Source organism: Hemiscyllium ocellatum, chromosome 2, assembly GCF_020745735.1.
Source record: "Hemiscyllium ocellatum isolate sHemOce1 chromosome 2, sHemOce1.pat.X.cur, whole genome shotgun sequence".
NCBI lineage: Eukaryota > Metazoa > Chordata > Chondrichthyes > Orectolobiformes > Hemiscylliidae > Hemiscyllium > Hemiscyllium ocellatum.
Window position 1 is genome coordinate 143,162,401 of NC_083402.1, and position 27,797 is coordinate 143,190,197.

A 27,797-nucleotide genomic window follows, 5' to 3' on the forward strand; every position below is an offset into this window, starting at 1 on the left:
ACCTTCCTATTTATAAACCCATCCAATGCCTTTTAAATGTTGCAGTTATACCAGCCTCCACCACTTCCTGTGGCAGCTCATTACATACACGCACCACCCTCTGTGTGTGAAACAGTTGCCCCTGGGGTTCCTTTCAAATCTTTCCCCTCTCATCTTAAACCTATGCCCTCTAGTTTTGGACTCCCCAACCCCAGGGGGAAAAAAAGTCCTTGACTATTCACCCTATCCATGCCCCTCATGATTTTACAAACCTCTTTAAGGTCATTCCTCAGCCTCTGACATTCCAGGGTAAGTAGCCCCAGTGTCTTCAGCCTCTGCCTGTAGCTCAAACCTTCCAACCCCGGCAACATCTTTCTAAATCTTTTCTCAACCCTTTCAAATTTCACAAAATCCTTCCCTAAAGCAGAGAGACCAGAATGGAACACAGCATTCCAAAAGTGGCCTCACCAAAGTCCCTGCACAGTCGCAGCATGATCTCCTAACTCCTACACTCAAAGCACTGACCAATAAAGTAGGGCACAAAAACAGAAGTCGCTGGAAAAACTCAGCAGATCGGGCAGCATCTGTTGACTGAGCGTTAGCACAGATTTCTGTCCACAGACCTGCTGAGTTTTTCCCCAGCAGTTTCTGTGTCTGTGGCCCTTCCACAGAGCTGGGCTGATGTTGTGCCAATCTTACATAAAAGAAACTATGACAGTTTTAATGTTTCAGTTGCCGTGAAGCTAACAGCGTTGTAGCTGGTAACACAAGTGCATTCCTGTTTAATGTTCTTGGCCCTTCACCCACTGGCTGACTGACTCTGAAGTTGCTGCTGGTAATGAATCAGAGGCTGCACCGCCTCCTTCTCTCTCTCTCTTCCTGCACACAGCCTATCAGGACTCACAGACACAGGAGCTTACAGCCGGAAGCTTATAAAAGGCGGCTCAAGCTAAGCAGGGAAAAGCTGGTGACAATGCAGGTGAAGGTAAGGAAGGGGGTCTGCTGTCCCTCATTACAGTGCTCAGGGGGGTGGGGGAAGAACTGTGTCCCAGGGAAAGCAGGAGGAAGGGAGGTGTCACTGCAGAGAGCCGTCCCTGCATTGTTCACCCGGGGGACAGGCTGCTCCCTGAGACACAGAGAGAGAGAGAGAGGGGGGTACCAGCTGGGAGAGGGAGAGGGAGAGGGAGGAGGAGACGCTGCAGCCGCACTCTGACACAGGGAGCACTCCCCTCCCAGCGCTAACTGTCCCGTTCGCAAGTTTCACTGCGTTTTACAGTAACCCAGTCTCGCCTGGCCGCTGAATGAGACTGTGACCATGGGAGGCAGGCACAGTGGTCCTGCCGCAGATCAGTGACCCTGTCTGGGGGGGGGGGGGGAAATCAGTGACCCTGGGGGGGGAAAGATCAGTGACCCTGTGTGAGGGGGGCGGGGGGGAAAGATCAGTGACCCTGTGTGAGGGGGGGAATCAGTGACCCTGTGTGAGGGGGGGAGAAATCAGTGACCCTTTGTGAGGGGGAGGGGGGAGAAATCAGTGACCCTGTGTGAGGGGGGGGAGAAATCAGTGACCCTGTGGGGGGTGGGGGGAAGATCAGTGACCCTGTGTGAGTGGGGGGGGGAGGTGGGGGAGATCAGTGACCCTGTGTGAGTGGGGGGGGGGGAGGCGGGGGAGATCAGTGACCCTGTGTGAGTAGGGGGGGGAGGCGGGGGAGATCAGTGACCCTGTGTGAGTAGGGGGGGGAGGCGGGGGAGATCAGTGACCCTGTGTGAGTGGGGGGGGGAGGCGGGGGAGATCAGTGACCCTGTGTGAGTGGGGGGGGGGGAGATCAGTGACCCTGTGTGGGGGGGGGGGAGATCAGTGACCCTGTGTGAGTTGGGGGGGGGGGGGAGATCAGTGACCCTGTGTGAGTGGGGAGGGGAGGCGGGGGAGATCAGTGACCCTGTGTGAGTGGGGGGGGAGGCGGGGGAGATCAGTGACCCTGTGTGAGTGGGGGGGGGGGGGGAGATCAGTGACCCTGTGTGAGTGGGGAGATCAGTGACCCTGTGTGAGTGGGGGGGGGGAGGTGGGGGAGATCAGTGACCCTGTGTGAGTGGGGGGGGGGGGGGAGATCAGTGACCCTGTGTGAGTGGGGAGATCAGTGACCCTGTGTGAGTGGGGGGGGGGAGGCGGGGGAGATCAGTGACCCTGTGTGAGTGGGGAGATCAGTGACCCTGTGTGAGTGGGCGGGGGGCGGGGGAGATCAGTGACCCTGTGTGAGTGGGGGGGTGGGGGGGAGATCAGTGACTCTGTGTGAGTGGTGGGGGGTGGGATCAGTGACCCTGTGTGAGTGGGGGGAGGGAAGATTAATGACTCTGTGGGGTGGGGGGAGATCAGTGACTTTGTGTGAGTTGGGGGTGGGGGGCAAGATCAGTGACCCTGTGTGAGTGGGGGATCTGGGGGAGTGACCCTGTGTGAGTGGGGGATCTGGGGGAGTGACCCTGTGTGAGTGGTGGGGGAATCAGTGACCCTGTGTGAGTGGGGGATCTGGGGGAGTGACCCTGTGTGAGTGGGGTGGGGCGGGGGGAAGATCAGTGACCCTGTGTGAGTGGGGGATCTGGTCCGTTGCTCCAATCTGTAATCTTACTGTATGGTGCTACAGTCTTTGGAAGAAAGATGTGCAATGTTTAAACACTGTATCAATGTCTAGATGGAGATTATATGCCTCATTCTTTGTGTGGTTGAACACAGATGGAGAATATAATGTTTGTCATGGTAATATAAAATGCAGATGATTACCCTTTAAATCCCAGCTTACCTTAAAGCCTTGGATTTTGACTGAAGAGAAAACAATGAGCATGGTAATAATTGAGGACCTTTCAGTTCAGTTGGCTGAATGGCTGGTTTGCAGTTCACAGGTTCTATTTTGCATTGGCTCTGGTTACAATCAAGTCTGTCTGTCTCTCTGTCTGTCTCTCTGTCTGTCTCTCTGTCTGTCTCTCTGTCTGTCTCTCTGTCTGTCTCTCTGTCTGTCTCTCTGTCTGTCTCTCTCACATGAAAGAGCGGGCGTTGCAATTAGTTTAGAATAGTTACCAAAGCAGCTGCACTCTCAGGAATTTATAGAGTAATGTCTAAATAATGCAGTTGAAATCGAGTGTTGCCTTAATAAATGTTGAATTAGCTAGATATAAAATTTTATCATCTGGATATGACTGGGGCTATAAAAAAGATTTCGTTTTTACAGCAGTTTCCACAACAAAGGTCTGCTTCAGATGAATGTGAATTGTGTGGAGAAAATCACCAGCCTCTGAGTCAGTTGGGGTTCAGTGACAGTGTTTATTGTACAAGGAAATACCGGAGCTCTGGGGAGAGAAAGACACCCAACAGCACAGTGGTCAGCTGCGATTTTTCTCTCAACCTGGAGCACATGTCACGATACTTTTATACATTTTGGGATACAATAGGTCAGTGATGAGGTTATTGTCACTGTAACATAGTTTGTCTGTTGCAAAATTTGCAGAATTGCTGATAATTTCAGTGCAGTCATTGTTCGTTTCAGTGCAGCCTTTGTTAATTTCAGCACAGTCATTGTCAGTTTCAGCACAGACATTGTCAGTTTCAATATCTGCACAGAAGTCCATTGCTGTAGTAATGGGCACTAGTCACTCTTCCTGCAGCCCTGGCTGTTAGCACTTTATACTGAGTCCATATCAAACTGTTAGCATTTCTATCATAGAGATGTACAACATGGAAACAGACCCTTCGGTCCAACCCGTCCATGCCAACCAGATATCCCAACCGAATCTAGTCCCACCTGTCAACATCCGGCCCACATCTCTCCAAATCCTTCCTATTCATATACCCATCCAAATGCCTTTTAAATGTTGTAATTGTATCAGCCTCCACCACATCCTCTGGCAGCTCATTTCATACACGTACCACCCTCTGCGTGAAAAAGTTGTGCCTTAGGTCCCTTTTATATCTTTCCCCTCTCACCCTAAACCTATGCCCTCTCCAATCCCAGGGAAAATACTTTGTCTATTTACCCTATCCATAATTTTGTAAACCTCTATAACGTCACCCCTCAACCTCTGACGCTCCAGGGAAAACAGCCCCAGCCTGTTCAACCTCTCCCTGTAGCTCAAATCCTCCAACCCTGGCAACATCCTTGTAAATTTTTCTGAACCTTTTTCAAGTTTTCCAACACCTTTCTGATAGGAAAGAGACTAGAATTGCATGCAATATTCCAACAGTGGCCCAGCCAATATCCTGTACAGCAGCAACATGTCCTCCAAACTCCTGTACTCCATACTCTGACCAATAAAGGAAAGCATACCAAACACCACCTTCACTATCCTATCTGCGACTCCACTTTCAAGGAGCTATGAACCTGCACTCCAAGGTCTTTGTTCAGCAACACTCCCTATGACCTTACCATTAAGTGTATAAATCCTGCTAAGATTTGCTTTCCCAAAATGCAGCACCTCGCATTTATCTGAATTAAACTCCGTCTGCCACTTCTCAGCCCATTGGCCCATTTGGTCCAGATCCTGTTGTAATCTGAGGTAACCCTCTTTGCTGTCCACTACACTTCTAATTTTGGTGTCATCTGCAAACTTACTAACTGTACCTCTTATGCTCGCATCCAAATCATTTATGTAAATGGCAGGAAGTAGAGGGCCCAGCACCGATCCTTGTGGCACTCCACTGGTCACAGGCCTCCAATCTGAAAAACAACCCTCCACCACCACCCTCTGTCTTCTACCTCTGAGCCAGTTCTGTATCAAAATGATAGTTCTCCCTGTATTCCATTAGATCTAACCTTGTTAACCAGTCTCCCATGGGGAAGCTTGTCGAACACCTTACAGAAGTCCATATAGATCACACCTGCCACTCTGCCTGCGTCAATCCTTTTTGTTACTTCTCCAAAACACTCAATCAAGTCTGTGAGTCATGATTTCCCATGCATAAAGCCATGTTGACAATCCCTAATCAGTCCTTGCCTTTCCAAACATATGTACATCCTGTCCCTCAGGATTCCCCCCAACAACTTCCCCAACACCAATGTCAGACTCACTGGTCTATAGTTCCCTGGCTTGTCCTTACTACCCTTCTTAAACAGTGGCACCACGTCAGCCAACCTCCAGTCTTCTGGCACCTCACCTGTGACTATTGATGATACAAATATCTCAGCAAGAGGCAATCACTCTTGCTTTCACTTCTCTAGCTTCCCACAGAGTTCTAGGGTACATCTGATCAGGTCCTGGGGATTTATCCACCTTTACCAGTTTCAAGACATCCAGCACTTCCTCCTCTTTAATATGGATATTTTGCAAGATGTCACCATCTATTTCCCTACAGTCTATATCTTCCATTTCCTGTTGCACAGTAAATACTGATGTAGAATATTCATTTAGTATCTTCCCCATTTTCTGTGGCTCCACACTGCGGCTGCCTTGCTGATCTTTGAGGGGCTCTATTCTCTCCCTAGTTGTCCCTTTATCCTTAATGTATTTGTGAAAACCCTTGGAATTCTCCTAAACTCTATTTGCCAAAGCTATCTCATGCCCTCTTTTTGCCCTCCTGATTTCTCTTAAGTTTACTCCTACTTCCTTTATACTCTTCTAAGGATTCACTCATCTATCCTGTCTATACCTTTCGTATGCTTCCTTCTTTTTCTTTAGTCATCCAGCATTCCCTATACCTACCAGCGTTCCCTTTCACCCTAACAGGAATATACTTTCTCTGGATTCTCGTTATCTCATTTCTGAAGGTTTCCTATTTTCCAGCCGTCCCTTTACCTGTGAACATCTGCCCCCAATCAGCTTTTGAAAGTTCTTGCCTAATACCGTCAAAATTGGCCTTACTCCAATTTAGAACTTCAACTTTTAGATCTGGTCTATCCTTTTCCATCATTATTTTAAATCTAATACAATTATGGTCACTGGCCCCAAAGTGCTCCCCCACTGACACCTCAGTCACCTGCCCTGTCTTATTTCCCAAGAGTAGGTCAAGTTTTGCACCTTCTCTACTAGATACATCCACATACTGAATCAGAAAATTTTCTTGTACACACTTAACAAATTCCTTTCCATCTAAATCCTTAACACTATGGCAGTCCCAGTCTATGTTTAGAAAGTTACAATCCCCTACCATAACCACCCTATTATTCTTATAGATAACTAAGATCTCCTTACAAGTTTGTTTCTCAATTTCCCTCTGACTATTAGGGGGTCTACAATACAATCCCAGTAAGGTGATAATCCCTTTCTTATTTATCAGTTCCACACAAATAACTTCCTTGGACGTATTTCCCGGAGTATCCTCCCTCAGCACAGCTGTAATACTATCCCTTATCAAAAATGCCACTCCCCCTCCTCTCTTGCCTCCCTTTCTATCCTTCCTGTAACATTTGTATCCTGGAACATTAAGCTGCCAGTCCTGCCCATCCCTGAGCCATGTTTCTGTAATTACTATGATATCCCAGTCCCATGTTCCTAACCATGCCCTGAGTTCTAGGCTGAACCAAGACACTTCGGCAGGCAGTGTATGTTACTCATGTGTATTCTCTACCCACCCATGTTAAACTAATCAACTAGGTTGAGTGTATTGTGCTGAATTGAATTGAATTGAATTTGAATTGAATTGAATTTATTGTCACGTGTACTGAGGCTCAGTGAAAAGCTTTGTCTTGCGAGCAATATAGGCAGATCAGAGTTAAGTTGCATAGATAAGTAAATAATAGGTAAATGGCGGCAAAAACAAAAACACAGGTACAGACGAATGTTGAGAGTTTGAGTCCATTCAGTATTCTAACAACAGGAGGGTAGAAACTATTATGAAAACGGCTGGTGCGTGTGTTCAGGCTTCTGTACCTTCTCCCTAATGGGAAAAGTTGTAGAAAAACATTGTCAGGGTGGGATGGATCTTTGAGAATGCTAGCGGCCTTTCCTTGACAGCGGGCCTGGTAGATGGATTCTATAGATGGGAGGTTGGCCTTTGTGATTGTCCGGGCTGAGTTCACCACTCTCCGTAACCGTCTCCGATCTTGAATGGTATAGTTGCCATACCAGGTAGTGATACACCCAGACAGAATGCTCTCGATGGCACACCTATAAATGTTGGCAAGGGTATTCGCTGTCATGCCAAACTTCCTCAGCTGCCTGAGGAAGAAGAGTAGTTGTTGGGCCTTTGTAATCAGTGCATCGACATGAAGAGTCCAAGAAAGCTTGTCGTAAATGACCAGTCCCAGGAGCTTGACAGACTCCACTTATTCCACCTCTGTGCTGTTAATGTGTAGGGGGGACATGAGTGACATCCTGCCGAAAGTCATTTCCTTGGTTTTGCCAGCATTGAGAGCAAGGTTGTTCTCAGTGCATCATTTTTCCAGATCTTCCATCTCCCATTTGTAGTTTGTTTCGTCGCCATTTGAGATTCAATCGACTATGGTGATGTCAAAGGCAAACTTGTAAGTGGCATTAGTCTGGTACTTAGTGACACAGTCATGGGTATACAGTAAGTATAGTAGGGGGCTGAGTACGTACCCCTGTTGAGTGTTAATGAGGATGAAATATTGTTCCCAGTCTTCACTGATTGTGGCCTGTGGGTCAGGAAACTGAGGATCCAGTTGCAGAGAGTGGGGCTTAGTCTGAAATAACTAAGCTGAAAATGTGTTGCTGGAAAAGCGCAGCAGGTCAGGCAGCATCCAAGGAACAGGAGATTCAACGTTTCGGGCATAAGTGCTTCTTCAGGAATGAGGAAAGTGTGTCCTGCAGGCTAAGATAAAAGGTAGGGGGGAGGGGCATTGAAGATGCGATAGGTGGAAGGAGGTCAAGGTGAGGGTGATAGGCCGAAGTGGAGTGGGGGCGGAGAGGTCAGGAAGAAGATTGCAGGTTAGGAAGGCGGTGCTGAGTTTGAGGGATTTGACTGAGACAAGGTGGGGGGAGGGGAAATGAGGAAACTGGAGAAGTCTGAGTTCATCCCTTGTGGTTGGAGGGTTCCTAGGCAGAAGATGAGGCGCTCTTCCTCCAACCGTCGTGTTATGGTCTGGCAATGGAGGAGTCCAAGGACCTGCATGTCCTTGGTGGAGTGGGAGGGGGAGTTGAAGTGTTGAGCCATGGGGTGGTTGGGTTGGTAGGTCTCGAACTCAGCACCGCCTTCCTAACCTGCAATCATCTTCCTGACCTCTCCGCCCCCACCCCACTCCGGCCTATCACCCTCACCTTGACCGCATTCCACCTATCGCATCTTCAACACCCCTCCCCCAAGTCCCTCTTCCCTACCTTTTATCTTAGCCTGCTGGACACACTTTCCTCATTCCTGAAGAAGGGCTTATGCCCGAAACGTCGATTCTCCTCCTTGGATGCTGCCTGACCTGCTGTGCTTTTCCAGCAACACATTTTCAGCTCTGAGCTCCAGCATCTGCAGTCCTCACTTTCTCCTCTGAAATAACTAAGTTTAGTAATCAGTCTCGAGGGGATAATAGTTTTGAAGGCTGAATTGTATTCAATGAGTAGGATTCTTACGTAGCTGTTCTTGATGTCCAGATGATCGAGGGAGGAGCGAAGGGCAAGTGATATGGTATCTGATATGGATATGCTGGTCCGAAAGGCAAATTGGAGTGGGTCAAGAGTAGCGGGGCGGCTGGATTTGATTGATGCCATGACCAGCTTTTCAAAGCACTTCATGACCACTGAAGTCAGGGTCACTGGGCGGTAGTCATTGAGACATGCTGCATGAGCCTTCTTAGGCACAGGGATGATGTTGGCCCTCCTGAAACAGGCAGGGGCAGTGGCCTGCTGCAGGGAGAGGTTGAAGATGTCCGAGAAGACCTCTGCCAGTTGATCTGTGCATGGTCTGAGTGTACGGCCTGATACTCTGTCTGGTCCCATCGCTTTCCTTGGATTCACATGAATGGTGCTGGCATTCTGGTGGCCCCAGGCAGTATCTGTGTTTGCTCTGCTGTCTCACTAAATATTGTGGTCTGGTGGCCATCTTGTGTGACCAACTTATGGTTCAGCAGCCATCTTGTGTGTCTGTGTGCCTAGTGTCACCCTGTCCCCTGCCATCTCCCGCTTCAATCCTCCCTTTGTGGTCAAGGAGGCAACCTTTGGAGATCTCCCGCACACCACCCAATTTACAAGGTTGGGGGTGGGGGCACTGGGGGGGGGAGATAGGTCATCTCTAGGAGTTCCTCTTCCCGAGGGGTATCATGGAGTGCTAATTTCATTGGGGCTTTTCCGTGCTGACGCTCCAGCTGGTATAGTTCTCATCCCCATAGTGGCTTAGAACAGAGCTTTAAACACCCAAGACCCACACACCATATTAGCATCAGTACAATGAGGATAATTATCCTGTGTGCCAAATAGGGTCTCCAAGATTTACCTAGCAACCAATTTGGCCTGCTGCATGTAATTGTGGCTCCCTGTCAGAAATCATCTAGCTGGTCTCGGATATTCTTGATGGCTTCTGTAATGTTATAAGAGGCATCAATACCATGGGTGATACAATTGTCACCAATAATTGTCCAAATTCCCCCTTGCTGTGCTAATTGATAATCCACCATGTGACATGTCTGCTGTGTGCAGAGTCTGAGTCCAGTCAGCTCTGTGTTAATTGCTTCCAGAGCTTTTGAGGTATTATTGCCTAAGAAAGTCAGGCCATGTATGAGGTAATTTCTGTTTTTAGCACTGACGACCCCTGCTGTGCCCCCCAAAAACAGAGATCCCAAGAATCCATTTCCCAATGATGACCCCAAACTGGTGGGAACCTGCCAGTCAGCACAAAACTCCTAACTGATGGAGTGGGTCACTATCCTTCTCCGAACATGTGCTCTGCTGGGGCATGGTACAGTAAGAGGTGCAATTGTCCCGACTGTAAACAGGTTTGGGAGGTTTGGTGTGTCTGTCATATAAGTCCCTTTAAACAGAAAAACAAATCCCTTCGCTGCCCAGTAACAGACATTGTCCAGTCTTTCCATCTGTCTGTCCACCCATGTTGCCCCTGATCCCTGGGGTGCCCCCCTCAACTGGTAAGGATCAAACAGGTATGTCCGTGTGGCAGAGCTGACATGGGTGCCATTGCACTTACCACATATGAACTGTGTGCCCGCGGTCATATTCGAGCACGCCTGCTCGTTGCAGGTGCAGGTAAACTGTCCCCTGGTGACTGTACAGCGCTGATAAGTGCACTGTGTCTGAACGCATGAGTCGTTTTTGGTAACCAGGGCATCAACACACCCCATTCCTGCCCTGTGACCCAGTGGGTAATTACTGGGTCTTAAATGGGTTTTCCCTTCCCTAGGCTGGGGGGCCCAGCGGCCCTGTCCAGCTGCACCCATCTACCCTGGAGTCCTCTCTATCTGCCCCTTAGACGGTGCTCCCGAGGTGTCCACAGTATACACGCCGTGAGGGGTCCACACAGGGGGAGCCACAAATAGGGATCCTACTGATCTGGCCAGTGGGTAGCAGACACTTTGGTTCCCATGCAAGCTTAGGTGGGTGCTATAGAAGAGGTTATCTTCAAATCCTGACATGTTCCTGACTGTCGCGACACTTCAACACAGTGAAATACATACAGGTGTATACATTTTGCAGTTAAAATAAAGTTAACAGTCAAAGTCTTTGTTTTCGTCAGGAGGTGCAGTTGTGCATCTGTGCGGTTTGTTCTGTTGTGTTTTCGGTATTCTCCCAGGGATGACCGTCTTGTCCGCCATTCCTGTCTGCACCTGGGGAATGGTCAATGACATTAGTTTGGTCACAGGAGTCTCAAAACGGTTTTTGTTGGGCCCAGTGCTTCCATGTGCCATTTCTTTTAATGTCTAGGCAGGCACTGATATCCCCACTTGTTACCATGTTGTGTGACCCATTCCATTTTGGGGCAAAGCATAGTTTGTCAGGCAGGGCTCGTACCAGGATACAGCTCCCTGCTGCTGGCACCTCAGGGAAGATCTTGAGTTCCCCTGCCTTGTCCTTTTTGTCCTAATTATCAATTACAGATTTCCGCATCCCTTTCAGTTGCTTAATTCTATCACACCACTGAATTTTGTCTTTTAGTGGCCCTATGTCAGTGCCACCTGTGATTATTGTCTCTGGCAATGACATTGCTCACCCGGTCATTAATTCATTTGGTGTTAGCCCAGTTACCTGATTCATGGTGGCTGTTAATCTCATTAGTCTGGCTGGCAGCACATCAGCCCATGTTCTGCTTGAGATTTGCATAGCCTTAGCTAAAGTATTTTTGAGCATTCTATTCATTCTCTCTCCTATCCCTGAGCTCTGGGGGTGATGGGGAATGTGAAATTTTTATCTAATGCTGAGTAATTGGCAGACAGAACTCATGACCTTGCCTGTAAAATGTATCCCTTGGTTGGAGTCGATCTGGAGAGGTATCCCACCCCCCCCCACCACCTCAGGGTTATCTCCTCCGCTAATATTCTGGCTACAGTGGTCACAGTGCAGCTTTTGGTCGGGAATGCCTCTACCCACCGAATGAATTGATCTATGAAGACCAGGCAGTACAGGAAGGTGGTAATGGCCCTGTAAAATGCACCTGAAGGTGTCCCCAGGGTCCCCTAGGTCTGAGCTGGTGTCCCATCCTAACTTTTATGGGTCTCCCTGGGTCATGTTGCACACACATCTGCAGCAGTACTTGGCCACATCTCTTCCCATGCCCTCCCACCACCACACTCTCTCCTTAGGCTTGCTACCATGGCCCCTCTAACTGTATGGGAGAACACATGGTGCAGTTCAAGCAATGCGTTCTGTATACACACTGGTGCTACCACCTTGTCTGCTCACCTCCAGGCACCATCCTCCCCATTGAATGTCCCCTGCAGTTTCCATCTCTTCCTGCGGGGTGTCCTCCTTGTAGCTGCTGAATTTGGATAGCATCTTTTGCTAATTCATTAGTGGCTATTGCAGTCTCGTTAATGCCTGCTTGCTTCTAGGGTTCTCTGAGCTGCTTGGTCTGCTGCCTTGTTTCCTTTGAAGTTTAGCCAACCTGGACTCTCCTTTGCCAGCTCTTTTTGATGGGCCTTTATTTTTAGTACTGCAGCCTCTTTTGGCTGTTCACTGGCACACAATAATGCCTGAGTTCCTAATTGGTGTCTGATAGGGGCTCCCCCCACAGTGGTGAAACCCTCTTCTACCCCATGTCACCATGTAGTCATGAACTACACCGAAGGCATATTGATTGTCCGTATGTATATTCAGTTTTTTCATTTGCTAGTTCCAGTGCTTTGGTAAGTGCTACCATTCTGCTCCCTGTGCGGACTGACCTCCATCAATCCTTCCCGACATAAGTGTTTCTAACTTATCATTTACCACAGCCCATCCTGTTCGGGGTGACCCTGCTACGTACTTTTGTGACCCGTCCATGAAGAGAGTCTCCTTGGCTGGTACCCTTTATTTTCCCCTCTATCTTCATCCCCATCTAGATTCCCACAGTTGTTTGGTTCCCCTGTGTCTAGAAGTTCCTCATCTGAGTTTTCTCCCATATCACTAACTATTACCATGGACTGACTTAGGGGTAAAAGAACTGCTCCCACTTTGCCCTTCTCATATTGGAGATGGCCCTCAATTTCCCTGTTTAGCATCTCTACCAGGATGTGTTTAGTGTGGAGGATGACATTCCCTGTCATTACAATGGGCTCGCTAACCCTAACAACCCAAGCAGCACAGTCTGAGGCTGCTATACACCTGGGCAACCCGCTGACTATAGGCCCTTCTCTAGTTGAGTAGTACCCTACGGGCCTCCTTCTGCGACTGTGGTCTTGGGTGACCTTTGCGGAGTAAAATCCTCCCTCATTATTTCAGTGGATGTGAAAATCCTTGCTGGAACCTTGGCAGCCGTTGCCCAGGGGCCAATATAAGCTGACTGTATGCCCCTTCCTGTTCTAGCTCCCAGGTTGCAGGTTCCTGGGGTTGCCTCCTTTAACTAGTTTCTGGATCATTTCAGCCAATTTTGTGAACTTGGGTATAAAACTCTGACTGTAGTTGAATAGCCCAAGACCTTTCTGACCCCCACCCCCGACAGTGGCAGGTCGGGGCATCTGTTGGATTGCCTTCTTGTGGTCATTGAGCATCTGAGTCTCTGGGATATAAGGTGTCCTGGGTATATGACTTGTATTTTGCCAATTTATGCCCCTCTGGGGCTAACTTTTAACCCTGTGGTTGCCAATTCCTGTAATACTAGACATAAAACCTCCTGGTGTCCTGACTCAGACTCTGAGGTAATTAGGATATCATCTACATATTGGAGGGCAGTGCTACCCTCTGGTAAATCTATTCTCTTCAGGATGTCACTCATCACCCTGTGAAACACTCTGGGGCTGTTGTGGAACCCTTGTGGCAGGTGAGTCCATATCTACTTTTTCTTATTGTAAAGGCGAATTTGTTTTGGGACTCACGGTGTAATGGGATAGACCAAGACCTGTTGGCTGTGTCTAAAACAGTAAAAATCTTGTGTTCAGTGGCCAAGCCGTTTAAAATGGTGGAGGGGTTTGCTACAATGGGGTGCAATTTGGGGGTGACCTTATTTAATGCTGTATAATCAATGGTGAGCCTGTAGCTCCCATCAGGCTTTGTTACTGGCCACATCAGGGAATTAGTTGTACTTGTGGTTGCTTTCAGGATTCCTTGTCTCACTAGTCTTTTCACTATCTCCACAACTGCTGTTTCTGCTTCAGGGTTTGTTGGGTATTGCTGGTGAGGATTATGCTCCAGTCCGGGAACCCTTCCCGGGTCTATGTTAACCTGACCTGCATCTAACTTTGTTTCTGCCCTCTGGGTACGAAGGCGCAGATGGCTCCGAATCCCCCCTTTTCAAGGTTCCAGCCTCTACTCATGACTGTAGCCACTTTAATAGTTTCAAGGTGACTTGGAAGTTTCCCAGTCTCGGTCTTTTGACCATCCTGTCTGGGCCAAATCAATTTCCTTTTTACACAATCGATTAGGACATTCTATTCTCTCATGAGATCATTGCCCATTATGGTGCCCTCATTGTTTTGGCGCACACAGAATCTCATGGGGATATGTATATTGTTTATTTCAACGAGGGTAGTTTCGCTTAGGTATGCTGGTGTTTTATCCCCATCTACCCCAGTTAAGTGAATCATTTTATTTGTGTGGGGTAAGGGTAAGTTTCTGATGTATACAACCGCTCCTGTGTCTATTAGCATCTCTCATTTCCACCCTCCTATTACTGCGGGCAAGTAAATTGTACCCTCCCCCCTGCCCTCATGAATGGGGGCAGCTGGTTGTCAGCTCTGCTGACCTTGGGATTCCTGCTGTTCCCCAGTGTTCTGGGTGGTGTTTGGGGGTGCCCCATGCTTTTCCCAGCACACTGCTTCTGTGTGTTCTGTTCTGTTGCAGTGGCTGCGGTATCTTACATTGTTCCCTGGTCTGTCTCCTGCTCGTGGGACCCTACACTCTCTGGTAAAGTGTCCCTGCCGGCCACAGTTATGGCAGGATAGTTTTATTCTACTCTCGCTTCCATTCCGGTCGGCTGCTTTGTCAGGTCATGCTTTTATCACAGGAGCTTCTGCCTTCTGCACCCTGCCAGCCCACTCGACTGTCATCATAATCCTGGGACATTATTACTCCCATTTTCAGAATGGCTTGGCGGGTGCTAGAGAGCCCATCTCTAAGAGTTTGGATGAATGCCCGGTCCCCCCCGACTTGGGGTTGCTTGCCCTGAGCATTCTTGATAGACCCTAAATAACCACTCCCCATACTCGGAGGCTCCTTCCCCTTTAAGTTGCTCAGTGTCGTGATCTTGTTGTAGTTCGTGGGAGCATTTCCGAGCATCCTTTAGATTTCTTCTTTAAAGTTGGTGAACAGGTGGGGGGGTGGTGGCGGCATGTGTCCACCATCCTCCCCAAAGTCTCGGGCTGCTGTGGCATCATGTCCGCCAGCTACCTGCCTCCACTTGTCCGCTGGGCAAGCTGCCCGGACCAGCTGGTGTATGTCCCTCAGGTGTAATTGGTGCCCTATCCATACATTATCCAGCTCTTCCCAGAACCTGGTGTTTGTGCTCAGGGGCTGTAATTTGCTCCCTCTCCCCTGGGGTGAAGGGTTTATAATTCGCTTTGGGCTGTCAGTCTGTTCCTTTGGTAACAGGTGCTAAGTTATACTATTGCAAGATTCGTCCACCAGAGGGAGTAGTAGGAGGGGAGCGAGCCAATCTTCCTTTCCTCCTGTACTTTTTCTAAGCTTTGTTCTAGCTCCTTTAGCTGAAAATGTGTTGCTGGAAAAGCGCAGCAGGTCAGGCAGCATCCAAGGAGCAGGAGCATCAACGTTTTGGGCATGAGCCCTTCTTCAGGCTCATGCCCGAAACATCGATTCTCCTGTTCCTTGGATGCTGCCTGACCTGCGCTTTTCCAGCAACACATTTTCAGCTCTGATCTCCAGCATCTGCAGTCCTCACTCTTCTAGCTTCTTTATCCTATCCTCCAGCTCCTCAATTCGTTCTTGGCCTTTTCTCGACCTGCTAGTGGAGGCACTCACTTGTTCAATTCGGCCTGCTAATTGGTACACTAACATTACCCCTATCTTTTTAGTTTTATTTTGTTTTTGTTTATCTATCCAATCTCTGTTGTGCTAATATCTGGAATGGGTCCCAACCACTTTTCTTCATTTGCTCTGTCAATCCTTGTCTGTCTGCCTTGTACTTCTCAATAAGGGAACCTGTAGTATCCCCCTTTAAAACTTTGATCTACCATTTAGCAGATTGTGTACCCCCAGATACCACCAACAGGAAAGTGTTCCTAACCAGTGGGGACCTCTCTACCCCCGGCCAATAATACTGTCCCAGCACTGTCCCTATGGTCGTAGCAGCCTCCTAGTAAGGTGTCCTCTCTACCGGTGGGACTTCTCTACCCTCCCAGCCACCACCACTAGTCGGTGCCCACCAATCGGCTGGGAATGTTGGCTCAATAGGCTGTGCTCTCTACCGGGACTCCTCTACCCTCCTAAACAGTTAATATAGTTAACACTTATTCTCCACAGATATGCACTTAACTCTTTTTAAACTCAGTCCGTTGCAAGTTAAACATTACAACCAGTATACATTTTTAAACTGTGTCTTTGGCCTGGTCTGACTCATTCCGTTTGCAGGTACAAATCCTGGATCCCCAATCATGGCCTTCGATCAGGGCACCAGTAATAAGAACCCTGCTCGCAGCGCCAATTGTTGAGGGGAAAATCACCAGCCTCGGAGTCAGAATCGGGGTTCAACGACAGAGTTTATTGCACAAGGAAATACCGGAGCTCCGGGGAGAGAACAGCACCAACAGCACAGTGGTCAGCTGCGAGTCTTCTCTCAACCCGGAGCTCAGGTCAAGATATTCTTGTATATTTAGTGATATAATAGGTCAGTGATGAGGTTATTGTCTCTGTAACATAGTTTGTTTGTTATAAACATCGCAGAGTTGTTTATAATTTTGGTGCAGTCATTATCAGTTCCAGTGCAGCCTTTGTTAATTTCAGCACAGTCATTGTCAGTTTCAATGTCTGTGCAGAAGTCCATTGCTGTAGTAATGGGCACTAATCACTCCTTCCTGAGAAGGATGATTACTGCAGCTCTGGCTCTTCACACTCTGTATTGAGTCCGTATAAAGCTGTTTCTATCAAAGGTGTTGGCTGCACCCAGACACTTCGGCAGGCAGTGTATGTTACTCATGTGTATTTTCTCCCCCACCCGCCTTAAACTAATCAACTAGGCTGGCATTCTGGTGGCCCCAGGCAGTATCTGTGTTTTGGATGTAGGTTTACTCGCTGAGCTGAAAGGTTCATTTCCAGACGTTTCGTTATCTTAGTAGGTAACATCTTCGGTGGATCTCCTGCAAAGCGATGCTGAAAATCTTTGCTCTCTATTTATATGTTTGGGTTTCTTTGGGTTGGTGATGTTATTTCCTGTGTGAAGTCACTTCCTGTTCCTTTTTCTCAGGGAATGGTAAGTGGAGTCTAACTCGATGTGTTTGTTGATAGAGTTCCGGTTGGAATGCAATGCTTCTAGGAATTCTCATGCGTGTCTCTGTTTGGCTTGTCGACTGGGACAACACATCCATCCTAGGACAAGCCAAACAAAGACACGCATGAGAATTCCTAGAAGCATGGCATTCCAACCGGAACTCTAACAACAAATACATCAAGTTAGACTCCATCTACCATCCCCTGAGAAAATAAACAGGAAGTGAATTCACCACAGGAAATGACATCACCAACCGAAAGAAACCCAAACATATAAATAGAGAGCAAAGATTTTCAGCATTGCTTCGCAGGAGATCCATCAAAGATGTTACTTAGTAAGGGAACAAAATGTCTGGAACTGAACCTTTCAGCTCAGTGAGTAAACCTACATCCAAAACCTCAATCTGAGCTCCAAATCTTTGTTTGCTCTGCTGTCTCTCTGTTGTGGTCCGGCAGCCATCTTGTGTGTCAACTGGCCAACTTATGGTTCAGTGGCCATCTTGTGTGTCTGTGTGCCTAGTATCACCCTGTTCTGGATCAGTGGTGCTGGCAGAGCACTGCAGTTCAGGCAGCATCCAAGGAGCAGTGAAATTGATGTTTCGGGCCAAAGCCGTTCTTCAGGAATAAGGGCAGTGAGCCTGAAGCGTGGAGAGATAAGCTAGAGGAGGGTGGGGGTGGGGAGAAAGTAGCATAGAGTACAATGGGTGAGTGAGGGAGGGGATGAAGGTGATAGGTCAGGGAGGAGAGGGTGGAGTGGATAGGTGGAAAAGGAGATAGTCAGGTAGGACAAGTCCAGACAAGTCATGGGGACAGTGCTGAGCTGGAAGTTTGGAACTAGGGTGAGGTGGGAGAAGGGGAAATGAGGAAACTGTTGAAGTCCACATTGATGGCCTGGGGTTGAAGTGTTCTGAGGCAGTAGAAGAGGTGTTCTTCCTCCAGGCGTCTGGTGGTGAGTGAGCGGCGGTGAAGGAGGCCCAGGACCTCCATGTCCTTGGCTGAGTGGGAGGGGGTGTTGAAATGTTGGGCCACGGGGCGGTGTGGTTGATTGGTGCGGGTGTCCCAGAGATGTTCCCTAAAGCGCTCTGCTAGGAGGCGCCCAGTCTCCCCAATGTAGAGGAGACCGCATCGGGAGCAACGGATACAATAAATGATATTAGTGGATGTGCTGGTAAAACTTTGGATGTGGATGGCTCCTTTACGGCCTTGGATAGAGGTGAGGGAGGAGGTGTGGGCGCAGGTTTTACAGTTCCTGCGGTGGCAGGGGAAAGTGCCAATATGGGAGGGTGGGTTGTAGGGGGGGGGCGTGGACCTGACCAGGTAGTCACGGAGGGAACGGTCTTTGCGGAAGGCGGAAAGAGGTGGGGAGGGAAATATATCCCTGGTGGTGGGGTCTTTTTGGAGGTGGCGGAAATGTCGGTGGATGATTTGGTTTATGCAAAGGTTGGTAGGGTGGAAGGGGTGTTCTGTCCTTGTTACAGTTGGAGGGGTGGGGTCTGAGGGGGGAGGTACGGGATGTGAATGAGATGCGTTGGAGGGCATCTTTAACCATGTGGGAAGGGAAATTGTGGTCTCTGAAGAAGGAGGCCATCTGGTGTGTTCTGTGGTGGAACTGGTCCTCCTGGGAGCAGATACGGTGGAGGCGGAGGAATTGGGAATGCGGGATGGCATTTTTGCAAGAGATAGGGTGGGAAGAGGTGTAATCCAGGTAGCTGTGGGAGTCGGTGAGTTTGTAAAAAAAAATGTTAGTGTCAAGTCGGTCGTCATTAATGGAGATGGAGGTCCAGGAAGGGGAGGGAGGTGTCAGAGATGGTCCAGGTAAATTTAAGGTCAGGGTGGAATGTGTTGGTGAAGTTGATGAATTGCTCAACCTCCTCGCGGGAGCACGAGGTGGTGCTAATGCAGTCATCAATGTAGCGGAGGAAGAGGTGGGGAGTGGTGCCGGTGTAATTATGGAAGATCAACTGTTCTATGTAGCCGACAAAGAGACAGGCATAGCTGGGGCCCATACGTGTGTCCCTGGCTACCCCTTTGGTCTGGAGGAAGTGGGAGGATTCGAAGGAGAAATTAAGGGTGAGGACCAGTTCGGCCAAACGAATGAGAGTGTCAGTGGAAGGGTACTGTTGGGGATGTCTGGAGAGGGAAAAACGCAGGGCTTGGAGGCCCTGGTTATGGCGGATGGAGGTGTAGAGGGATTGGATATCCATGGTGAAGATGAGGCATTGGGGGCCGGGGAAACGGAAGTCTTGGAGGGCGTGGGTGGTGTCTCAAAAGTATGTGGGGAGCTCCTGGACTAGGGGGGATAGGACAGTGTCGAGGTAGGTAGCGATGAGTTCAGTGGGGCAGCGCATGCTGAGACAATGGGTCGGTCAGGGTGGTCAGGCTTGTGGATCTTGGGAAGGAGGTAGAACCGGGCAGTGCGGGATTCCCGGACTATGAGGTTGGAAGCTGTGGGTGGAAGATCTCCTGAGGTGATGAGGTTCTGTATGGTCTGGGAGATGATGGTTTCGTGAGGGCAGTAGGAAGAGGTGTCCTCGAGTTGGCGTTTGGCTTCAGCGGTGTAGAGGTCAGTGTGCCAGACTACCACTGCACCCCCTTTATCCGCTGGCTTGATGGTGAGGGTGAGAGGTTGGAGTGGGGGAGGGGGGTAGACAGGTTGGGGTGGTTAATGTCCTGGCAGCAGTTGGAAATGAAGAGGTCGAGGGCAGGTAATAGGCCAGCACGGGATGTCCAGGTGGATGCAGTGTGTTGGCGGTGGGTGAAGGGGTCCTTGGAATGTGGGCAGGAGTCCTGATTGTGAAAGTAAGCTCTGAGGCTGAGGCGACGGAAGAATTGTTCGACGTCACGGTCTGTCCTGTGCCATCTCGTACTTTATGAATATTAAGAGAAACATTGTAATTGCAATGTTGTGCCGACCTGTGGGACCAATCTGAAGCCTATCTATCCTACACTATTCCATTTTCATCCATATGTTTATCCAATGGCCATTTAAATACCCTTAAAGTTGGCCAATCTACTACTGTTGCAGGCAGGGCGTTCCACACCCTTACACTCTAAGTAAAGAACCTACCTCTGACATCTGTCCTATATCTTTCGCCCCTCAATTTAAAGCCTTGTCTCCTCAAGCTAGCCATCACCAACCGAGGAAAAAGGCTCTTACTGTCCACCTATCTAACACTCTGAATATCTTATGTCTCAATTAAGTCACCTCTCAAAATTCTTTTCTCTAATGAAAGCAGCCTCCAGTTCCTCAGCGTTTTCTCATAAGACCTTTTCTCCATACCAGGCAACATCCTGGTAAGTCTCCTCTACATCCTTTCCATTGCTTCTACATTCTTCCTATAATGTGATGACTATAAATGTACACAATACTCCAAGTGTGGCCACACCAGATTTTTTTTACAGCTATAGTATGACCTCATGGCTCTGAAATTGAATCCCTCTACCAATAAATACGATGAAGACCTCCTCACAGAATATAAGTCTGTCTCATTCAGTTATTTTTTTTGTCTGGGCCCCAAGCTCTGCTTCAGTTTGGATTTTTAAAATTCATTAATGGGATATGGGCTTCACTGTCAGGACCAGCATGCATTGGCCATCCCTAGTTGCCATTGTGAAGGTGGTGGTGAGCTGCCTTCTGGAACTGCTGCAGTCCATATGCTGTAGGTAGGTCCACAATCGCGTTACTGAGGGAATTCCAGGATTTTGACCCAACAACACTGAAGGTTTGGCAATCTGTTTCCAAGTCAGGATGGTGAATGTCTTGGAGGGGAACTTCTAGGTGGTGGTGTTTCCATGTATCTACTGCTTTTATCTTTCTCAATGGAAGTAGTTTGGAAGGTGCTGTCTCAGAATCTTTGGTGAATTTCTGCAGTGCTTGTAGATAATACACACTATTGCTACTGTAACTTGTGGCACTTTCTCCTCCTCCAGTGAGCTGTTTAATTGTTCACTACCCTTTGCAACTGGATTAATTAGATCTGACCTGTTGGTTGTGGGATCACTGAGCTCTGTCAATTGTTGCTTATGCTGTTTGACATGCAAGTAGTCCTGCTTGGTAGCTTCAGCCGGTCGGCACCTCATTTTTAGCTGTACCTGGTACTGCTCCTGGCATGCCCTCCTGCACACTCCATTGATCCAGGGTTCATCCCCTGGCTTGATGGTAATGCTTGAGTGAGGGATATGCCAGGCCATGAGGTTACAGATTGTACTGGAGTACAATTCTTCTGTTGATGGCCCTGAGCACCTCCATGTTGATCACATCTACTGCTCTGCCCCTCATCAATCATCTTTATTACTTCTTCAAAAAACTCAGTCAAGTTTGTGAGACATGATTTCCCACGCACAAAGCCATGTTGACTATCCCGAATCAGTCCTTGCCTTTCCAAGCCCAGTCTTGGGTTGCTAGATCTGTTCAAGGTCTGTCTCATTTAGCATGGTGATAGTGCTACACCACATGATGGAGGTTATTCTCAAAGTAACAGAGTCATAGAGATGTAAAACACAGAAACAGACCCTTTGGTCCAATCTATCCATGCCAACCAGATATCCTAGATTAATCTAGTCACATTTGCTAACACTTGGTCCATATCCTTCTAAACCCTTCCTATTCATATACCCATCCAAATGCCTCTTAAATGTTGCAATTGTACTAGCCTCCACCACATCCTCTAGCAGCTCATTCCATACACGTACCACCCTCTGCGTGAAAAAGTTGCCCCTTGGGTCTCTTTTATATCTTTCCCCTCTCACCCTAAACCTATGCCCTCTAGGTCTGGACTCCCCGACTCCGTGGAAAAGACTTTGCCTATTTATCTTATCCATGCCCCTCATAATTTTGTAAATCTCTATAAGGTCACCCCTCAGCCTCCGACACTCCAGGGAAAACAGCTCCAGCCTGTTCAGCCTCTCCCTGTAGCTCAGATCCTCCAACCCTGGCACCATCCTTTGTAAATATTTTCTGAACCCTTTCAAATTTCACAATATCTTTTCGATAGGAAGGACATCGGAATTGCACGCAATATTCCAACAGTGGCCTCACCAATGTCCTGTACAGCCGCAACATAACCTCCCAACCCCTGTACTCAATACTCTGACCAATAAAGGAAAGCATACCAAACGTCGCCTTCACTATCCTATCTCCCTGCGACTCCACTTTCAAGGAGCTATGAAACTGCACTCCAAGGTCTCTTTGTTCAGCAACACTCCCTAGGACCTTACCATTAAGTGAATAAGTCCTACTAAGATTTGCTTTCCCAAAATGCAACACCTCGCATTTATCTGAATTAAACTCCATCTGCCACTTCTCAGCCCATTGGCCTATCTGGTCCAGATCCTGTTGTAATCTGAGGTAACCCTCTTCGCTGTCCACTACACCTCCAATTTTGGTGTCATCTGCAATCTTACTAAATGTACCTCTTATGCTCGTATCGAAATCATTTATGTAACTGACAAAAAGTAGAGGACCCAGCAACGATCCTTGTGGCATTCCACTGGTCACAGGCCTCCAGTCTGAAAAACAACCCTCCACCGCTGCCACCCTCTGTCTTCTACCTTTGAGCCAGTTCTGTATCCAAATGGCTAGTTCTCCCTGGATTCCATGAGATCTAACCTTGCTAATCAGTCTTCGATAGGGAACCTTGTCGAATGCCTTACTGAAGTCCATGTAGATCACATCTACTGCTCTGCCCCTCATCAATCATCTTTATTACTTCTTCAAAAAACTCAGTCAAGTTTGTGAGACATGATTTCCCACACACAAAGCCATGTTGACTATCCTGAATCAGTCCTTGCCTTTCCAAATACATGTACATCCTGTCCCTCAGGATTCCCTCCAACAACCGAGGTCAGGCTCATCAGTCTATAGTTCCCTGGCTTGTCTTTTCTGCCCTTCTTAAACAGTGGCACCACGTTTGCCAACTTCCAGTCTTCCGGCACCTCACCTGTGACTATTGATGATACAAATATCTCAGCAAGAGGCCCACCTATCACTCCTCTAGCTTCCCACAGAGTTCTTGGGTATACCTGATCAGGTCCTGGGGATCTATCCACCTTTACCAGTTTCAAGACATCCAGCACTTCCTCCTCTGTAATCTGGACATTTTGCAAGATGTCACCATCTATTTCCCTACAATCTATATCTTCCAAATCCTTAAATACTGATGCAAAATATTCATTTAGTATCTCCAGTGGGACTTTGGCTCCACAAGGATTGTGCGGTGATTGCTTTTACTGATACTGTCATGGATAGATGTGTTTGCAGCTGGCAGATTGGTAAGGATGAAGTCAAGTGCGTTTTTCCCTCTTGTTGGTTCCCTCACCACCTGCCACAGACCCAGTCTAGCAGCTATGTCCTTTAGGACCCGATCAGCATAATCAGTAGTACTGCTGCCGAGCCAGTCTTGGTGGTGGGCATTGAAACCCCCCACCCAGAGGACATTTTGTGCACTTGCCATCCTCTGTGCTATTCATCATGGAGGAGTACTGATTCATCAATTGAGGGAGGCAGTACATGGTAATCGGCAGGAGATTTCCATACCCTATTTGACCTGTGACTTAAGACTTCATGGTGTCCAGTGTCATTGTTGAGGACTCCCACGGCAACTTCCTCCCTCCCACTGTGCATTGTGTACCACCACCTCTGCTGGGTCTGTCCTACAGGTGAGACAGGACAATATCCAGGGATGATGATGATGGTGGTGTCTGGGACATTGTAAGGTATGATTTGGTGAGAATGACTATGTCACAGACAGACAGCTTTACTAGTTTTAGCACTAGTCTCTAGATGTTAGTAAGGAGGACTTTGCAGGCTTGATAGGGTGGTGTTTTTGCTTATATGTCAGTGTTTACACTTCTTAGTGAGTAAATTTAAAATAAAACTTATTCCTAAATTTTGATGGAATGGAGTTTTTGCCATTTTGTACTTACATTGTGTTACATATGGTATGAATTGGGAAATAAAGGTGCATCTAATTAAAAACGTGGTTTCTGTTAGACCAACCTCAGGAGTGAAAAGAGATACATCACTTTGATTGATCCTCACTTAATTTGAGAAATTGAGATTTAATTTTCCGTTATGTACCGACCCTTGGTCTCATGTAGATAAGTACTTTCATAATACAGGTGTACAATGATGCAACAATGAAGATCGAAATTCAACTTCAATAAAAACAGAATGCCAAGAGCATTATTTATTGCTTCAGTCTCTTCAATGACAGGAAACAGCAAATGTACAAAAACTACATTGTAACATGCATCCTGCATTGTGTGACCTTCATCATTTGTCCTCCGGTGACTTTACAAGGATACAAATGATCGATTTTGTTTTTAAAAGCCCTGTATTCTGATAGGATGCCCTTTGTAACTCTAACATGAATTGTATACAAGGGTCCTGGATTAATGAATGTCTGACTTGTGAATGCTTGTACTTACGAATGTGATCTTGTACAGGGGTGTAATTTTAAAGATCCAATATATATAAATGTTTGCTGTACTTACAAAAGGCCACTTTGCACTGTCCTGCATTGTACTTGTATACAAATGAGCTTGTGTCTGTCTGGGGACTGCCTGAAAGCAAGCTTCTCTTGTCATGTTAAATGAATATCCTAAAAAAGACACCATGACATATGATAGATTCTAGAATCCTTATGTTGGGGGTGAAGGCCATTTGGCCCATCAAATCCACACCAACCCTCTGAAGAGCATCCTACTCAGACCCATTCCCATATTCCTGTATTTCCCATGGCTAATCTACCTAGCCTGCACATCCCAGAACAAAATGGGCAATTTAGCACGGCCAATCCACCTAACATGCACATCTTTGGCCTGAGGGAGGAAGCTTGGAACACCTGGAGGATATCCGAAGAATGTTGGTGTGGAGTTTGCACAGTTGTCCAAGGCTGGGATTGAACTCAGGACTTTGGGACTGGGAGGTAGCAGTGCTAACCACTGCACCACTATATGGCATCTTCATCATTGATGTATGAACTATTTGCTTCCCTTCTGGATTTTTTTTTAATCTTTTGATTTTATAGAACTCAGCATCTTTATCATCATCCCTTAAAATACCTTCAAATTCAATAATATCAGGTTGTACAGGCAACAGTAATCAGAAAAACATTTGTGATGTTGGGCACTGTGCAAAACATGAAGTGAAGGAAATGTTTTAAGGGTGACAGTGGTAGGGGAGAGAGGGGGTAGGGGGGTTGCCATCAGTGGCATCGTGACTTCACGATTGGACGGAAGAGAGTGGGCCCATGAATTGCAGCACTAGGTATGATCACATCACATGCCTGGGTCCCAATGGGAAGGGTGGAGAGCTGTTGGTGAATATTGAAGGGTTTGGTGTGGTCTTTAGGGGAAATGTGAATCCTTTGGGGTTGACAGCATGGACTAACATAAAGAGGATGTGAATGTTTTGGGGCTCCTGTACATAGTCAGGACAAGGCTGGGAACCACTGAGAGGGGAGCGCTAACTGTCACCTCCCATCGTGCTGGAACGTGGAGGTATATGAGGGAAAGAAAATGGTGGTGACCACCGTTGGGGAATGAATGGAGTAACCGACTCAACTTGTCAGGAAAGGGCTGTTATAGCACACATCATTCAGAGGGCTTTCCATGTGGAATGTGGGTCACATGCTTCTGAAAGATTTAGGGTAAAGGCTTGTGGGATGCATGCTCCTTGGCCTCTCTACACCATTGACTCTGTCTGAAGATGGCACCTCCCTGGTGCAGACACAATTGGACAAGTCTTTGGCAGCACAGAGGGATCCAAACATTAGGGATAGAATATTGTGTGCAGTTCTCCTCTAGCTCTAATAGGAAGGATGTTGTGAAACTTGAAAGGGTTCAGAAAAGATTTACAAGGATGTTGCCAGGGTTGGAGGATTTGTGCTTTATGGGGATGTTGAATAGGCTGGGGATGTTTTCCCTGGAGCATCGGAAACTGAGGGGTGACTTTAAAGAAGCTTATAAAATCATGCGGGGTATGGATAGGGTAAATAGACAAGGTCTTTTCCATGTGGTGGAGGTGTCCAGAAGTGGAGGGCATAGGTTTAGGGTGAGAGGGAAAAGATTTAAAAGGGACTGAAGGGACAACTTTTTCATACAGGGTGGTGCGTGTATGGTATGAGCTGCCAGAGGAAGTGGTGGGGGCTGGTACAATTGCAGCATTTAAAAGGCATCTGGATGGGTGTATGCATAGGAAGGGTTTAGAAGGATATGGGCCAAGTGTTAGCAAATGTGACTAGATTAATCTAGACTATCTGATTGGCATGGATGGGTCGGACCAAAGGGTCTGTTTCTGTGTTGTACAGCACTCTGATTGTATGAGAGCCAAAAGTGCCTGCAGCACACAAGGCCAAGTGAACACAGTGTATCTCCTGATTTGTAGCTGATGTTGGTGGCTCTGTGCACAAACCTCTAGCCGAGAGGCCTCTGGTTTGACCATGAACTGCTGCTGGATGGTGTGACAACATGTCAAGTATTGAGACAGGGGTACTCAGAATCTGATGCATGAAAGTTAGAGTCAGCAACAGAGATAGATAGGTTCGTGATCAGTCAAGGATCAAGGGATATGGGGAGAAGGCAGGAGAATGGGGTTGAGAAACATATCAGCCATGATCGAATGGTGGAGCAAATGGCCTAGTGCTTCTATATCTGTAATCTATTAGAACATTCGAGACAAAACGGAGGGAGAGGTCCATGCAGCCAGTAGTTGGAAGCAATGTCCAATTATTGAGAGTGACAGCAGGGTTAATGGGAGAGTGGTAGTGACATGCAGGGTGGTACTAACTGACCCATTTGGCAGGTATGGATGTTTGTGTCTCTGCAGGAGTGGTTTTGATCATCTCCTGTGAGGGGCCAGGATTCTGTTGGAGTGGGTATGGAGCCTGATGCCAGGCTCACCTTCATCTGTCTGGCGCCTCTCTGGTCTGCTATGGACAGCCTGCAATGAGGCAGAACAAAAATGGGAATGATTGAGACGACAGTGGGGAGGACAGCAATTACTGTTTGGGAGAGGAGGTGCTGGGGAGGCAGCACAGAGAGCATGCGGGGTTAACAGTGTTTGAGGCTGATGGGGTGGGGGTTGGTGAGGTAGGGGTAGGTGAGGGAAGACGATGCAGACAATACTGAGTGGAATAGTCAGAGCCCTGGTCAGAGTTGGGTGCCGTGGCAGGGACAGTGTGTCTGAGGTGGCAATAAGAAAATGTGCCACGTACCTGTCGGAGCAGAGTGGTTCATTGGCAATTAATGCAGCACTGCTGGCCATTCCTTTGCACCCTTAGAGGTTGCACTCACCCGGTGGTGAACAGACACCAGGCTGGCATGGTCTGGTAGCTCAGCCTCTCTGGTGGTCCTCCTTAGGAACAGGGTCCTTTTCTCCATCACCTCATTCACCCGGACCTCTGGGTGTTACTGAACTGTGACACCATCTCCCCTCTCTCTCCAAAATCCTATGGACACAGCTTTCACCTTGCCAGTGCCTGCCTGGCTACACTGTGGTGTTTTAAAGACTGCAGCAGGTACATGGCTGTTGGTGGATGTCCACTCAGTGTCGAGTTGTTACAGGAAGGGTGCATGGTAAGGTGGGGTAGAAATCGGTTGTGAGAAATGCCTTTGGGGCAGAGTAGACAATGTGAGGAGTTTAATGAGACAGGATGAGAGAACTTCCTACATCACCAAACCCTCAACTAGACATAACTCAGATTCAGGCTGAAAAGAATGATTCAGTCCTTTGCTCCTGATATTGGTTGTGGTGTACTAGGACACAAATTGCAGTAATAGTTTCTATTATATTGCTCATCTTGTATCTCTTCATTCCTTTGACATACATCTGTCCCTTTGTCAAGGATTGTTGGTTACACTCTGCTCACATT

At 47.9% G+C, this 27,797-nt stretch overlaps 1 protein-coding gene across 1 annotated transcript in view; it reads left to right on the forward strand.

Moving 5' to 3' along the window:
* The first annotated feature begins 868 nt into the window (after positions 1-868).
* mtap (methylthioadenosine phosphorylase) overlaps positions 869-27,797 on the forward strand; it is a 211,850-nt gene continuing 184,921 nt past the window's right edge. The window contains exon 1 of the mRNA XM_060846640.1: positions 869-964. Within this exon, the coding sequence (XP_060702623.1) occupies positions 953-964 (12 nt within the window). The 5' untranslated portion in view covers positions 869-952. The remainder of the gene's footprint in view (positions 965-27,797) is intronic.